General features: G+C 48.9%; 1 protein-coding gene across 6 annotated transcripts in view; it reads left to right on the forward strand.

The window, feature by feature from the left end:
• Positions 1 to 711: 711 nt before the first annotated feature.
• Positions 712 to 15,890, forward strand: part of LMF1 (lipase maturation factor 1) — a 98,304-nt gene continuing 83,125 nt past the window's right edge. For 3 of the 6 annotated variants that reach the window (XM_067012639.1, XM_067012637.1, XM_067012638.1), the window contains exons 1-2: positions 739 to 931; positions 11,561 to 11,870. In XM_067012639.1, the coding sequence (XP_066868740.1) occupies positions 739 to 931; positions 11,561 to 11,870 (503 nt within the window). Of the gene's footprint in view, positions 932 to 11,560; positions 11,871 to 15,890 lie in introns of all 6 variants that reach the window. The other 3 variants (XM_067012640.1, XM_059038485.2, XM_059038486.2) reach the window with 2 other exon arrangements.

Genomic DNA, 15,890 nt, shown 5'->3' on the forward strand with positions numbered 1-15,890 from the left:
TTGGTGGGGGGTAAAGGGGAAGAAAGCTGGAGGGTCTGAATTTTAGGGCCCAGCTGCTGCCTGCACTGTCCCTTACTGGCTGTGTGATCATCACCCCAGCACCCTCCTCAGACAGCAGAGATGGGGAGTTGGGAGGGGACACCTGTGAGGTACCGGTCCACACCCCCCGTTCAGGCAGTGGCAGCCTGGAGCCCTGGGGTGAAGCTGCTGCTCTGGCCTTTCCTCTGCAGGAATGCGAGTCCACACACAGAGCCAGCGTGTGCAGCGGGAGCGTAGTACCCTCCAGGGTCCTTGGCTGCCTACATCTCAGCCGCCCTGATGCGGGGAAGGCCTGTGGTCTGATATGTGCTTTCCAGTAATCTGTTTCACGTTGCATTTCTGCTTCTGAAGTGCCATCCGTCCCTCTCCAGTGTGAGGGTCCAAGCGGGTAGGCGCCTAGGTAGGGGAGTGTACTGGGGGCCTCTGCAACTTTGGATAATTCAGTGAATGAATGAGCGAGTGAATGAATGAGCGGGTCAAGCCCGCTCCAGGTGGGGCGACGCGCCGGCCTCCACGAATCTACTCCCTTACTCTCACGGGTGCAGCGCCCCGAGCGACCTGCGGGGAGCGCGCGCGGTATCGGGCCAGGTCCTCGCTCCGCGCGCATGGGCGTGGCTGGCCGGAGTTGGTCGGACTTCCAAGTGTGGGCGGGGTCTCTCGGCGTGGGCGGGGCATTTCAGCGCGCGGCGCTCCTCGCGCATGCGTTCCGACGGTCTGGCGATGGCGGCGCCGGAGGAGCCCTTGAGGAGGCGGAAGGCCGGGGCCGCGGGCCCGGCCCCAGAATCTCCGCCAGGGTCGGGGCGCGACCCCGCGGGCTACCCAGCCCGCCTCCGCGCGGGCACCTTCTGGCTGACCAGGATCGTGCTCCTGAAGGCCCTCGCTTTCGTTTACTGTGAGTCCGCGGGGCCAGGCGCCCCAGTGTGGCCCCTCCGCTCGCGCCCTGCCCCTCACCCTCAGGCCCACCCCCAAGCGGGTTCGCGGCCGAGCCTCGGCCCTGCGCACCCCTCCGTCCTGCAGGTCCGGGGGGCCCCTACGCCGACCCCGCGCTGACCAGGAGCTCGTGAGGCGGTGACTCCGCTTTGCCGCCTGCAGGTCCCACGAGCTGCGGCCCCGCCGCCCTCCCCGCGGCTCCGCAGCTTTGAGGCCTGAGCAGCAGGTGCGGCCTCACCTGTGGGGTTCTGTGCGAGCCAGGTTTGACCAGGTGGAGAACCGCGCGGTCTGCCCCAGCCTCCCTCTCTCCCTCCCCTCGCCCCAGGCCGCCCCCCAGAACACCGCTGGACACCCGGACGCCCCCACTCAGCGCGCGCGCGGAGTGCACACCCCACCACCCCAATCCCCACGCCTGGAGGGGTGCAAACGCCTTGAGCCGAGCAGCGGTGCCTGAAGCCAAACTGGGCTTCTCAGACAAACGTGGCAGTGCGGGGGCCAGTGGGGATGGGGCACAGCCGCCGGCTGAGATGGCCTGGGGCCAGTGGCAGTCCCCCTTCTAGAGGGTTCCAGAGGGCGCTGGTACCGGCGGGCCGGCCGAGATTGCACGCCGCGGGCATCGGCCGTCCCGGCGTCATTTCTGAGTCTGCAGAACATGCGTTCCAAGGGGGTGGAAACGCCGCGCTTTGCGCAGCAACTGTCATCACACACCGAGCGGGGCGCCGTGGGGACCAGGGCCCGGCGCGCGGTGAGGCTTGGTATGCGGCGCTGGGGGATTCAGCTACGACTCTCGTGCGCTCTAAGTTACTATAGAAAATACTTTTTGCCAGTATTGCTTTATTCTCCACGGGATTAATCATTCTAAACGTTTCAGCTGTCACTTAGCAAAAGATGGAGTCAAGACAAAGTTAACCTGCGAGACTTTAACAGACCCTTACACCGGCGCCATGACAGTGGAAAAACCCCGGTGGCTTCGCTCGCAGAGAGCACAGCTTATTAAAAAACTCAGCTCGGCTTTCCAGTGTGCGGGGGCTGCCTTTGATATCCACAGATATTCTCTGTTTGGTTCAGAAAAAAACCGTTTTGAACCAGTGGGTCAAGAAGATATTTTAAGGCCGGTGCTGAGCACAGAATGATTTGCTTTGGCAAATGCATCCCCACCCCCCATCTTTTTTCGCTATTTGGGGTAGAGTCAGTGTTTTTCAGCCGCAGGAAGGAACCAGTTTACCAACTTTAGGGACGAGGGTCCCTGGCTGAGATGGCTCCGGCAAGTAGGCAGTTGCCCTGTATTGATTTCTTTCTGGAGGGTTCCATATCTCCTGGGGACTATGAGCTACCTCAGAGTCCCTTAAGTCCCAGGAATTTCCCACAATGCCACAGGCTGTCCACAGCTTTCACTTGATGTTGAGTGTTACAGTTGCCCTCATGCTGCTGACCCCACCGCGAGGCTGAATAATAGACACCTAGCCTATGCTTCCTTCACCCTCTGCACATCTAACAGAGTTCTTAGTGTCATTAGTCTACCTGTCTGTGCGACTCCTTGGGAGCTCCTTGCAGCCACAGACGGTGTTTAATACCTCTGTCCCCTGTCTTCTAGGAGCAGCTCCCGCTCCATAAAATTTCCTTGACGTTTTGCAGTCTTTATCATTGCTCTGTGCCACCACAGGATACTTTTCCAACTGTGTCCTCCCCCCCCCCAGCTCGGCACCCCAGGCCCTGGGTGTGACACTCAGGTCAGAGACTGCCCACCCGAGAGGCCCCTGGTTCTCTCTGAGTTGTAGTTGTAATTCCTCAGATCTCGTGTCTTGTTTTGGGGTTTATTCTCTCTCTCTACTGGAGCATATCCCAAAACAACTTTCCAAGAAGGGATACAGAGAAGGTGAACTTTCCGTGTCCTTCCTTGCACACGTAGAAATTGTCCACTTGCCTGGGTCTGTGGCTCTCAGAGCAGTTTTCCTCAGAACTTTGTGGTGTCAAGGGGTCTTTACACAGTCTGACTCCCGCTCTTTTGCAGGTGACTAAAGGTAAACACTTTTATTTCTTCTGCTCACATGCTTCTGACATCAGATGTGGGTTTCTTCTCACAGCGAGTAATTGTCTAATTGTCCAGACACCACCTGAGTGTCCTGCAAGTCAGTTCCTTCTGACCCTAACTGCCCGGCGTCCCCACAGGCTGAGGGCTCAGTCCCACAAGACACACCCCGCCCCCCGCAGATGCCAATGAGAAGTCCAGGCCGTCACCTGTGCTTCTGACCAACCATATGTAAATTGGGGTTCCCCCGACCCCCTCCTCGGGTTCCATAACTTGCCAGAACGGCTCACAGAACTCAGGGGAACACTTTGCTTGTGTTACTGGTTTATCATAAAGGACATGACTCAGGAACAGCCAGATGGGAGAGATGCCCAGGGAAGGTGTGGGAAGGGGTGCAGAGCCCCCACACCTTCCCTGGGAGCCACCCTCCCAGCACCTCCCTGAACCCCTCCATCTGGGGTTTGTGTGGAGGCTCCATTACACAGGCAGGACTGATTAAATCCCTGGCTGTTGGAGATCAGCGGCGTCTCCAGCCCCTCCCCTTCCCGGGAGGTCAGAGGTCAGGAGTGGGGCTGAAATTTCCTCTGGCAACCAGCCCCCATCCTCCAAGAATCACCTCATTGGTATAAACCCAGGTAAGGTTGAAAGGGGCTTGTTATGAATAACAGATGCTCCTCTCACCTCATCACTCAGGAAATCCCCGGGGTTTTAGGAGCTTTGTGCCAGGAACCTGGACGAAGACCAAATAAATATTTCTTATGATATGACAATACCACAGGGACCTTTTTTCCTCTCTGGGAGCTTTTTGAGTCTGCTGCCTTGCCATCCTGGCCTGAGTCCTTATCATGTGATGGCGTGGCTCTGTGAGCTCCCTTCCTCGTTCCTTCTCAGGGCCCAGGTGAGCTCACTCAGACTTAGGACTCCTGCCCTAGTTCTGGATGAGCTTCTCTGGCCCTGCCCAGTCTGCTGACTCCAGGCCCCTGTCTGTCCAGACACCCCAGTGGGTCCCAGATGTACCCCGTTGGATACCACCAACGCACTGAGGCTCCCAGCTCAGACCGGAGCCTGAAGCTAAACGAGGATCTGATGGAGAAGAAGGTGAGCTCCTCCCAGGCCCCAGGAATTGTGCCCTCATATGGGACCCACCGCCGTGATGGCCAGGACCGTCTGAGTAACCATGTGTAGTTGACTGCCGCCATGGTGCTCTCCAGAAGGAACTGCGAGTGCTGGAGCGAATGGAGGACTTTTTGACAGATCAGCAAAATTATTTATCTCCCCAGTTTCATATGGTACCTTGGAGTCCCCGGGACAATATATCTTTTAAAATCCTACTTCAAAAACATCTCACAGCTAGTTTCAGCCCAACTCTGATTCCTGGCTTTGCCAGCTTACGGTACTGTCCTTTTCGTTCAGATTTGCTGTGCAATGTCATGCTTGTGTTTTTCCTTGTTTACCTTACCTGTAGTGGAGTTTATTAGGTCTTTCCTCCCAGCTGCCAATCACTGTTGGAGCATCTGAGGTGAACCTAAACTGCACCCTGTAACAGCGGCAGCTTGTCTCACTCATGGTCAAGAGGTCTCACCTGGGATCTGGTAGCTTAGCCTTGCGGCCAGTCAGCGCCCAAGCCCAGCACTGGTGCAGCCCAGCAGAACCACACGCAGCTGCATTTGCTGAACTCTTAAGTGTTCTTTGGAAATTTTGAGGAAGAAAATGGAACCAAAAGAGTACTCGAATCTTGCTTCATTTTCTGTTCTGAGCTTTCAGCGCTTCCAAGACTCATGGGAAGTTAGTTCTTCCCTCCAGGCCCCTCTATTGCTAATGAAATGCTCTGCTTGGGTTCACAAGCTTCTCTGTAAAATGCTTCCAGTTTGTTTAAGAAACAAACCTGCCCTACTTCTGAGCTCTCTACAGCACAAAACTTTAAAGAAAAAGTACTGGAGGTTATTTTTCTAAGGCCCAGAATTTAGCTACAGTCCATAAAACCACCCATCGGAGAATGACATTTCGGATGATTCTGTTTTAATTTTATAGCACTTTATCTGAAGGGGAGAGAAAACTAAACTTTTTCTTTTTGATTTTTTTTTTTTTTTTTTTTGCGGTACGCGGGCCTCTCACTGTTGTGGTCTCTCCTGTTGCGCGGAGCACAGGCTCCAGACGCTCAGGCTCAGCGGCCATGGCTCATGGGCCTAGCCGCTCCGCGGCATGTGGGATCTTCCGAGACAGGGGCAAGAACCTGTGTCCCCTGCATCGGCAGGTGGACTCTCAACCACTGTGCCACCAGGGAATCCCTCTTTTTGATTTTTTCAAGAAAATATTTGCAGACATCCTTGATACTGCATATTAGGTGACCTGGTAACCTCTCCTAGGTCAGTCTGTGGGTTACCCCACCAGGGAGCAGCTGAGAGTCTCATGCCTGGGCCCTGTCTCCTTCCTTCCTAGAGCTGGGGGGAGGGTGTGTCTTCTTCGTTCCTAGAGCTGGGCAGGGGCTGTCTCCTAGAGCTGTGGGGGGGGTGTCACCTTCCTTCCTAGAGCTGGGCAGAGGGCTGACTCTTTCCTAGAGTGGGGTGGGGGCTGACTGAGCCTTTCTAAGGTTGGTTGTTTGGTTTAGCTTTGAGATCCTATGAGTTTTTTGAAATTTTTTTTCTTTATTTAGCCATTTCTATAACAGGAGTGAAAAAATGAATAGGTTTTTTTCTTCTGAAATTTAAATCCATTCTATTTTCATTTTTTCCTGTAAGGTAGGAAGTTTCCTATGATGATTGCCTTAGATTTACTTTTTTTTTTTTTTTTTTTTTTTTTTTTTAGTTAAGATTGTATGTTTTATGCTTTGTGTATTTTACCACAATTTAAAACTTTAAATTTTTTTAAATTAAAAATTGAAAATATCGTAAATGGGTATTGAACTTTGTCAAAAGTTCTTTCTGCATCTGTTGAGATGATCATATGGTTTTTATTCTTTGATGTGTTAATGTGGCGTATCACATTGATTGATTTGCATATATTGAAGAATCCTTGCATCCCTGGGATGAATCCCACTTGATCAGGGTGTATGATCCTTTTAATGTGTTGTTGGTAGATTTACTTTTTACCTAGTGAGACCAAATCTCGTTTTTCTTTCATGGCATTGGACTGTGGTTGTGGGGAGGGAGGATGTCCAGCTGTTCAGCTATTGCTAATTAGGTCCCCATGTAGTCTGAGTCGGGAGAGACAGGCTCCACCTGGGTGCGTGTGTGTGGATGTGCACACACACGGCCAGGGCTGGGTGGACACCACTGTGGGGGTGGCCTCCATGTTACCAGGAAAGTCGGTGGCATGTGGACTTGGGCAGCTTTTGCCCAGTGATGGAGGGGTGTGAGGAGAAGACCAGGGGAGCCCTCCCTGCTGATCCTCTGGTGTCCAGTGCTCTGTCTTTATTCCTGACATCCTGGACATCTGCTGTCATGGGGGGATCAGGTCTCAATTTTCTTCCTGCAGTTGCAGTGAGCTGCACGTAGTATTCAAGAAACATTTGCCTTTAAAACCAAAACAAAACAAAATAATTAACCGAACTCCAGACCTTATTGGTTTTCCACCAGCACCCCTTCCCATCCGATGTCCCGGCACTGCATTAGCCGTCATGGCCCCTCCGTCCCCTCTGGTCTGCAGCAGTCTCTGGACTTCCCTGGCTCTTCATGACCTTGACAGTTTTGAGCATGTCTGGTCATGTGTTTGGTAGAATGTCTCTCAAATTGGGCTTGTCTGATGTCTTCTCGTGACTGGACAGGTTGTGGGTTTGGGGAGAATCCCACAGAGGAGAGGTGCCCTTTGCATCACAGGTGATACTGACCTGGGTCACCTGGTTGGGGTGTGTCTGCCAGGTGTCTCCTCTGTCAAGTTCTCCTTTTTCTGCCCGTTCTCTGTCCTCTGGAACCCAATCATGGGGTCCAGTCCATGCTCCAGATACCCGAGGGGGTATCTCCACATGTTATTTGAATCTCCTCTGTAAGGAATTTATTTGGCAGTTGTCATATTTGTTTACACTGTGGGTTGTGGTCCAGCAGTGTTACTCGTGGTATCAAATTGTCCGGCTCTGGTCAGTAGTGGTTCTTCCCAGTTGTCTCCCGTATCCCTATGACATGCCTCCATTCTTTATTTTTCGAGAGCTTCCTTACTTTGTGGTACTACAGGATGCTGCAGGCTCCTCTCATTTCCCAGCCCTAAAACCAGCCATTTCTCCAGGAGCCCTCGTTCCTTTTATTGGAGAGGGGTGTTAGGAACCCAGATCTGGGTGCTGTGCTGAGAGTGCCCATTGCTACTGGGGTGTCACTGCTTCCAGACTCTCTTAGCAAACAGAGCTAGGTTACATATGTGGGTGTGCTCACTCACATATGGTCATTTCTCTGCATATCCATTTGAATGTATTTTAGGGTAAACATGAATTCTCATTGGCATCTCCAATTCTCATCCAATACGTGGGGTGTGTGTTGGCCTTCCCTCTTGCTTATCTGGAACCTCTTCCACTAGTGAGAAATCTTGCCCCACCATCCCCCATGGTTTATTTGCTTAATCCCAATGCACATGCAAAGCAGTCTTAGAATTGTTTGTCTACCCCCAATTAGACTCTGGTGTTTCTATATAGTTACTTATGTCTTTGTCCTTAGTTTTTACTGAGAACAATTTCCAAAGTTTCTTAGGCCAGCCCTCCCTCTTTCCTTGCATTCAGTGTGGCCGAGTTACACATTTGTGATAGAGTTTGATTCATTTGTCACAGTCTGCATTCCATCCTGGCATCCCCTGACCTCCTGGCTAGGTTGTTTTGATAGTTTATATACATTACAGTTCATTTTTTATGATGTACAATTATGGGTTTTGACAAATGCATAGTTATCCATCACTCTAGTACTGTACCAGAATAGTTACATCTCTTGAAAATTCCCCTGTGCATGTAATCGGCTTCCCCCCGCAGCCCCTGGCACGCTCTGGTCTGTGTTCTGCCCCATGTTTTTGTCTTTTCCAGTGTGTCAGATGAATTGAATCCTACAGTGTGTAACCTTTGGGTCTGGGTTCCTTTACTTAGTAAAATGTACTTGAGGTCTTTCCATGCTGTTGAGTGAATCAACATTCCGTTGATATTCTCTCTGAATATACCGTTTTATGAACGCACCACAGTTTTTATCCTTTCAAGCTCTGATGGACATCTATGTTGTTTCCAGTTTTAGCAATTATGAACAAAGCTCCTGTAAACATTTGCATACAAGCTTTTGTGTAAATGTAAGTTTTCAGTTCACTTGGGTGAACACGTAAGAGTATAATTGCTGGGGCATATGGTAAATCTATGTTTAACTTTATAAGAAACTGCCAAACTGTCCTCCAGAGTGACCGTACCAGTTTGCATCCCACCAGCAATGAATGAGAGTTCCTCTTTTTCTGAATCCTCTGGAGCATTTGGTATTTTCAGTTTTTTGGATTTTGGCTGTTATGATAGGTGTGTGGTGATACTGCATTGCATTGTTGTTTTTTTTTTTAAGTTTTTTAAAAAATTTATTTAATTTATTTATTTTTGACTGCATTGGGTCTTTGTTGCTGCACGTGGGCTTTCTCTAGTTGCGGTGAGGGGGGGCTACTCTTCATTGCGGTACACAGGCTTCTTATTGCCGTGGCTTCTCTTGTTGCAGAGCACCACGGGCTCTAGGCGCGTGGGCTTCAGTAGTTGTGGTTTGCGGGCTCTAGAGCGCAGGTTCAGTAGTTGTGGCTCCCGGGCCTAGTTGCTCTGCGGCATGTGGTATCTTCCTGGACCAGGGCACGAACCCATGTCCCCTGCATTGGCAGGCAGATTCTTAACCACAGCACCACCAGGGAAGCCCCTGCATTGTGGTTTTAATTGGCATTTCCCCACTAACAAATGATATTAAGCATCTTTTCATGTGCTTATCTGCCATCTATGTATCTTCTTTGTGTGAAGCAGATGACTTTCAGTATCTGTTCAGATCTTTTGCCCTTTAAAAAACTGGGTTGTTTGTTTTCTTGTTGTTGAGTTTTAATGGTACTTTATTCTGGATGCAAGTCCTTTATCAGATATGTGATTTGCAGGTATTTTTCCCAGTCTATGGCTTGTCTTTTCGTTCTCTTAAAAATGTCTTTTACAGAGCAAAAGTTTTTCATTTGTTAAAGTAGAATTTATCAGTTTTTTCGTTCATGGATCATGCTTTGGGTGTTATATCTAAAAACTCATTGCTAAACCCAAGTCACATAGATTTTCTTCTATATTTTATTTTAGAAGTTCCATACTTTTATGTTTTACATTTAGGTCTCTGGTCCTTTTTGAATAAATTTTTGTACAAAGTGTGAGTTATGTGTCAAGGTTCATTTTTTTGCATATGACGCCTAGTTGTTCCAGCACCGCTTGTTGAAAATACTGTCTTTCTCTGTAATTGTCTTTGCACCCTTGTCAGAAATCAGTTGACTGTCTTTGTGTAGGTCTGCTTCTGGGCTCTCTAATCTCCCATTGATTTATGTGTCTGTACCTTAGCTAATACCACACTGTCTTGATTACTGTAGCTTTGTAATAAGTCTTGAAATTGTGTAAAATGAGTCCTCGAACTTTGTTCGTTATCAGAATTATTTTGGCTATCCTAGTTCCTTTGCTCTTACATGTACATTTTAGAATCAGCTTGTCAATATCTATGGAAAAGCTTACTGGATGTTTTGATTGAGATTGCATTGAATCTATAGATCAAATTGCAGAGAACTGACATCTTAATAATGCTGACTCTTCTTCCAATTCATGAACACAATGAATCTTTCCATTTATTTTGATCTTTGATTTCTCTCATCATGTTTTGTAGTTTCCCATGTACGGATTCTGCATATATTTTGTTTTTTATCTAGGCACTTTTTTTGGTGGCTATTATAATATTTAAACATTCAGCTTACAGTTGTTCATTGCTGATATATAGGAATATAATTGACTTTTGTATATTGGTCTTGTATTCTGTGACCTTCTTAAACTCACTTATTAGTGCCATGAGGGCTTTTTTTTTCTTTCTATTTTGTCAATTCTTTGGGATTTTCTACATAGGCAGTCTATTAATAGAGATAGTTTCATTTCTTCCTTTCTAACTTATATACCTTTATTTCTTATACTTGCCTCATTGCACTAGCTAAGATTTCCTATACAGTGTTGAATATGAGTGATAAGAGAAGAGATAGTCTTGCTTTGTTCCAGATCTTCAGGGGAAGGTATTCAGTCCTTAATCTTTAAGTATGATCTTGGCTGTAGGTTTTTCATAGTTGTGTTTTATAGACTGATGAAGTACCCTTCTATTCCTAATTTGCTGAAAGTTTGTTGTTTTTTTTTTTTTACCATGAATGGATGAATTCTTTCATGTACTTTTTTGTGGGTCTAGTGATACTATCTTATGGTTTTCTGATTTAGTTTGTTAGTATGGTGATTACATTGATTTTTTAAAATTATTTATTTATTTATTTACTTGGCTCCCTGGGTCTTAGTTGCGGCACTTGGGATGTTCCTTGCCGCGTGCGGGAATTTAATTGTGGCATGCAGAATCTTTTAGTTATGGCATGTGGGATCTTTTAGTTGCGGTATGCAGGATCTTTAGTTGCAGCATGTGAACTCTTAGTTGCAGCATGTGGGATCTAGTTCCCCGACCAGGGACAGAACCCAGGCCCCCTGCATTGGGAGCGCAGAGACTTAGCCATTGGACCACCAGGGACATCCCCATGGATAGTTTTTTGAGGGTTGAACCAGCCTTGCATTTCTGAGATGAAGTTGGCTGGTTGTGATGTACTATCTTTATTTCTTCTTTTGTGAGTTTTGGTAGTTTGCGTCTTTCAACTAATTCTCCTATTTCATCTAAGTTGTCAAACTTAAGATCTTAGAGAGATGTATAGTATTCCTGTATTATCTTTTTACACCTGTGGGATCTGTAGCAGTGTTCTTTTTTGATCCCTGATATTGGTGTCTTCTTTCCTTTCCTTGGTTAGTCTGACTAGAATTCTAACAATTACATTGATTTTATCAAAGAACCAACTTTTGGTTTTATTGATTTTCTCTATTTTTTTTCCCTGTTCTCAATTTCATTGATTTCACCTCTTTTTAAAAATGTCTTTTCTGATGCTTGTTTTATATATAATTTACTCTTTTTTCTGATTTCTTTAAGTAGAAGTTTAGATTTGAGGCCTTTCTATTTTTCTAACATGAGTGTTTTACTGTAAATTTTCTTTAAGCAAAGTTCATTCTGCGATAGTTTTATGTAATAGGCACATGTTTTATATAAATGAGTATCTGTTTTATATACACGTATACATTGTGTATAAGTAGATCCAACACACATAGCTATGTGTACATATACACATACATTGTGACTTCTCCAGGTTGGATCTTCTAATATCTCCCCCAAGATTTTGTGAAATACTCAGACCCCTTGAGTCCACACTTTGATTCCAAACCACTGGTCAGACTCTGCCTCATCTTCTTGCCTAGCCGAGGCCCTGCACATCTGAAAAGTATCTACAGAGGGCTGTGTTCCTGTTCATGTTCCTTTTGTCTTCTTTTCCTTCCAGTTGTGGCATTCTTGGTGGCCTTCCATCAGAACAAGCAGCTGATTGGAGACAGGGGACTGCTGCCCTGCAGAGTGTACCTGAGGAGTGTGCAGCAGCACTTCCGTGGGCAAGTCAGCTGGGAGACCGTGAGCTATGCCCCCACCGTCCTCTGGCTGCTGGACTGGTCTCACATGGACTTCAATCTGGACGCGCTGGCTCTTCTTGGGCTGGGCATCTCCTCTTTCATCCTGGTCTCCGGCTGTGCCAATATGGTTCTCATGGCTGCTCTCTGGGTCCTCTACATGTCCCTGGTCAACGTGGGGCAGATCTGGTAAGCGGGAAGGACGGGGCACCTATAATGCAGGCGCGTGGTAACTCAGGGTTCTAGGGGAGTTACCCCTCAGAGCCCAATGAGGCCTCCTGGTAACAGGAGCAAGCAAGTGAGCTTACTTCTTACATTAATTTGGAAAATATCACCCTTTTAATTAGGCTGTGGTAGACCCTGCTGGTCGCATTCAACCAAAATCCAGGAGCTCCCATATTTGGGTGTAATTGCGATTCTGTTGGGAGTGTCATGGCCACACCTGAGATAGCATTGCCAGCCTCTTGTGCTGGGGGGCCATGAGATGGAGGTGGAGGCTTCTGGGTAGGCTGCTGGGAGCACTCTGGTGGGGGGGCTTGATTTGGAGGCTTACTTCTCTGCTCCTGCTCCCACCTGCTCCTTCCTTGTTCGAGAGGAACTGGTGCCCGTGGTCACAGTTCAGGCCAGCCCTGCTGGGGGGAATAGGCTCCAGTGCCGGACAGGTCAGAGGCAACGTTGGGCTCCATGGAGGGAGAGTCACATGGGAACATGGACCGAGGGCATCAGTGCAACGTGTGGCTTGGATAGGCTTGGAGGAAAATTGAGGGCCATGAAGTGCTGTGCCATGTTTGACAGTGGAGGAGCGGGTGTTGCTCTTCTTCAAGTTCTGGGCTCCGGCCCTGGGGAAGAATCACCTACCAGAGGAAGCACAGAGGACTCTGTAAGAGAAGGTGAAGCCTTGAGAGAAAACTCTGGGGTCGGGGCGGGTGTCTGTGTAGACATGGAGGAAGTAGACAAGGGGGTGGTGTCTGCGTGGATGAGCAGGAAGTGGAGGAGGGGTGGTGTCTGTGTAGAGGAGCAGGAGATTAAGCACCTCTGGGGCTCCTCCTGCCATGTTCCCACCAGAGCCTTTGTTTTCTGGGAGGAAAATTTCATTCGGTGGCCTGACATTCTTGGCTGCTGGCCCAGGTCAATGGGACTGGTTAGGTCCTGGACTATGACATGAATGGGTTTTAATCCAGACGCCAGACTCCTTCAGTGTCACTCACTCAGCTCGTGAGCCATCAGTGGTCCCCTCCCAGCTCCTGTCATCTGGCCCTGGTCCCCAAGCAAGTGTGAGTGACACTTAGTGTGTGAGCTGAAGGCACCTCTCCCCATCCAGTCTACGGAAAAGAAGGCAGAAGTCTCAGTCACCCTGGCTCCCCTCCTTGCTCCCGGGGCCTTATTGTTGATATTGAACTGTTGACCAGCCAGCACCCCGGTAGTCAGAGCCAGAATTTATTCAGATACTTTGGGAAACTTCAGTGCCCTGGTGTTGTGGCGTGGGCTGCATGCCTCAGAAGAAACAGCGATGGGCGTCGGTTACCAGGTTTTGCAGGGGTCACCAAGTGGGTGGCAACATCGTACTGTGGTGGTGCATCCTGTGTCCAGTTCCATACAGAAACTGTGTGGGTTCCTAGACAAATGATATTTACATCTGATTTATGGCATTTTCTTTTCTGAAGGCCGAAGCAGTGAGGGTGGAAATAGGGGCTGGCTCCCGGTAGGTGGAATGTGCCTCGTGCCCGTCAGGCAGCTGTGAGGCGAGGGAAGCGTCCTTCATTCCTGTCTGCTCCTCCCTACCTGAGATTCACAGGTGCTGCCACCTCAGGCTGTCTGAACTCCTCGGTGGCCACAGGCATTCACTGCCCGCCTCTAGTCTCTCTGGTCAGTGGATGTTTACAGCACAAGAGGACTCTGGCTGGCGTTGTCTGTGATGTCTAAAAGACTGCTGTTTCTTGGCACGTGTGATTTAGTGCATGTCAGAGGAGGGAGAATTCTGGGTACGTTTGCCCCATTTTAACAGCTGGAGTTACAGAAAGGGGGAGCGTGATGCCCGGCTCCAGTGTCCTGCTCAGAGGACGCACCTGTCTGTAACATGGGGCTCGGGCCGTACTGTACCTCGCGCAGCAACCAGGAAAATCGTATCCACTGTCAGTTTGGGTTTTTTTTTCTTTTTTTTAAATTTATTTTTGGCTGCATTGGGTCTTCGTTGCTGCTTGTGGGCCTTCTCTAGTGGTGGCGAGCAGGGGCTACTCTTTGTTGCAGTGCGAGGGCTTCTGTTGCAGTGGCTTTAGGCATGCGGGCTTCAGTAGTTGCAGCACGTGGGTTCAGTAGTTGCGGCACGTGGACTCTAGGGTACACAGGCTTCAGTAGTTGTGGCATGCGGGCTCTGTAGTTGTGGCTCAGGGGCTCTAGAGCGCAGGCTCAGTAGTTATGGCGCATGGGCTTAGTTGCTCTGCGGCATGTGGAATCTTCCCAGACCAGGGATCAAACCTGTGTACCATGCATCGGCAGGCAGATTCTTAACCACCACGCCACCAGGGAAGTCCCTCCACTATCAGTTTTGTTTTGTTTTGTTTTGTAATAAATTTGTTTATTTTATTTTTGGCTGTGTTGTGTCTTTGTTGCTGTGCACAGGCTTTCTTTAGTTGTGGCGAGTGTGGGCTACTCTTTGTTTTGGTGCATGGGCTTCTTACTGCAGTGGCTTCTCTTGTTGCGGAGCACAAGTTCTAGGCGTGCAAGCTTCAGTAGTTGTGCTCATGTGCTCTAGAGCGCAGGCTCAGTAGTTGTGGTACACAGGCTTAGTTGCTCGGCAGCGTGTGGAATCTTCCCAGACCAGGGCTCAAACCCGTATCCCCTGCATTGGCATGCAGATTCTTAACCACCACGCCACCAGGGAAGCCCCTCCACTGTCAATTTTAAACAGTAATTTCTAGTCACATCTAGAATGTGTTGGTCATGAAGATTTTTGAAAACTGGTCTGAGTACACATGGCCAAAAATAGTCTTGTATTTTTTCAGTGGAAAAGATGTTCTGCTCCCTTCCACTTGGATGTGTTTAAAAATGTGATTTGAATTAATTTAAGCTCACTCAAGGTAAATAAAATAAAACTGTTTTCTCAGAAATGACACATGAGGGCTTCCCTGGTGGCGCAGTGGTTAAGAATCCACCTGCCAATGCAGGGGACATGGGTTCGAGCCCTGGACTGGGAAGATCTCACATGCCGCGGAGCAGTTAAGCCCATGCGCCACAACTACTGAGCCTGCACTCTAGAGCCCACGAGCCACAACTACTGAAACACGTGCACCTAGAGCCTGTGCTCCACAACAAGAGAAGCCACTGCAATGAGAAGCCTGCGCACTGCAATGAAGAGTAGCCCCAACTCACTGCAACTAGAGAAAGCCCATCCACAGCAACAAAGACCCAACACAGCCAAAGATAAAATAAATAAAATAAATAAATTTATTTTTTTTAATGACACATGAGATATTTTAGGTGAAAAATGTAAAACAAACAAACAAAAAAACCTGTCAGGGGAGACCAGTGGATTATTTACCGCGTTCTTGATGCTGAACGTCTGTGTTCCCAGCTGAACTGCAGGCTGCTTGCTGTGGGCCATGTGTGTGGCCCCAGGCGAGGCTGGGCAGGCCCCTCGATCTGGAAGATGTCTCAGGTCACCTTGACGCAGGGCTCCCTGATGGATGATAGTTTTCAGGTTGTCAGAGTGATGCTGGAAACTTACTGGGAGAGTGAGGACCACTTAAGTGGAAATTGGGCTTTCCTTTTCTTGATGCCCCAGCATGAGAGTTAGACACACTCTGTTCTTTCACGTCTCATTGATTCTAAGTTGAGGGAAAAGGATATCTGTTTGGGGTGAGATCCTCAGATAATGGACACTGTTGATTGGATGTCTTTCAAGTGTCATCCAGTTGGTGGCCTGCAGTGGGGACAGGAAGCCCCCATGGGGTGAGGAGGCACCAGGCAGGTGCATGGGGCACATCTTGGCTGGCACCGAGGCCCCTGACCTGGGGTCCCGTGGTGGTGGCTTGGCGCCTGCCCAGCCTGGCTTGTGTGCGCTATGGCCGCTGCTTCACTTGAAGCCTTGATCACTCCCTTCTCTTAAGTGGGTGTCCCCTCTGCTCCTGCTGACCCCAACTGGCATCTGTGATGAAGTCCCAGCGTTGGAAATGAACGTCCTCAGCAGACGTGGGATGCAGTGTTGCTGCC

The sequence above is a fragment of the Kogia breviceps genome, chromosome 14, assembly GCF_026419965.1.
Source record: "Kogia breviceps isolate mKogBre1 chromosome 14, mKogBre1 haplotype 1, whole genome shotgun sequence".
Classification (NCBI taxonomy): Eukaryota; Metazoa; Chordata; class Mammalia; order Artiodactyla; family Physeteridae; genus Kogia; species Kogia breviceps.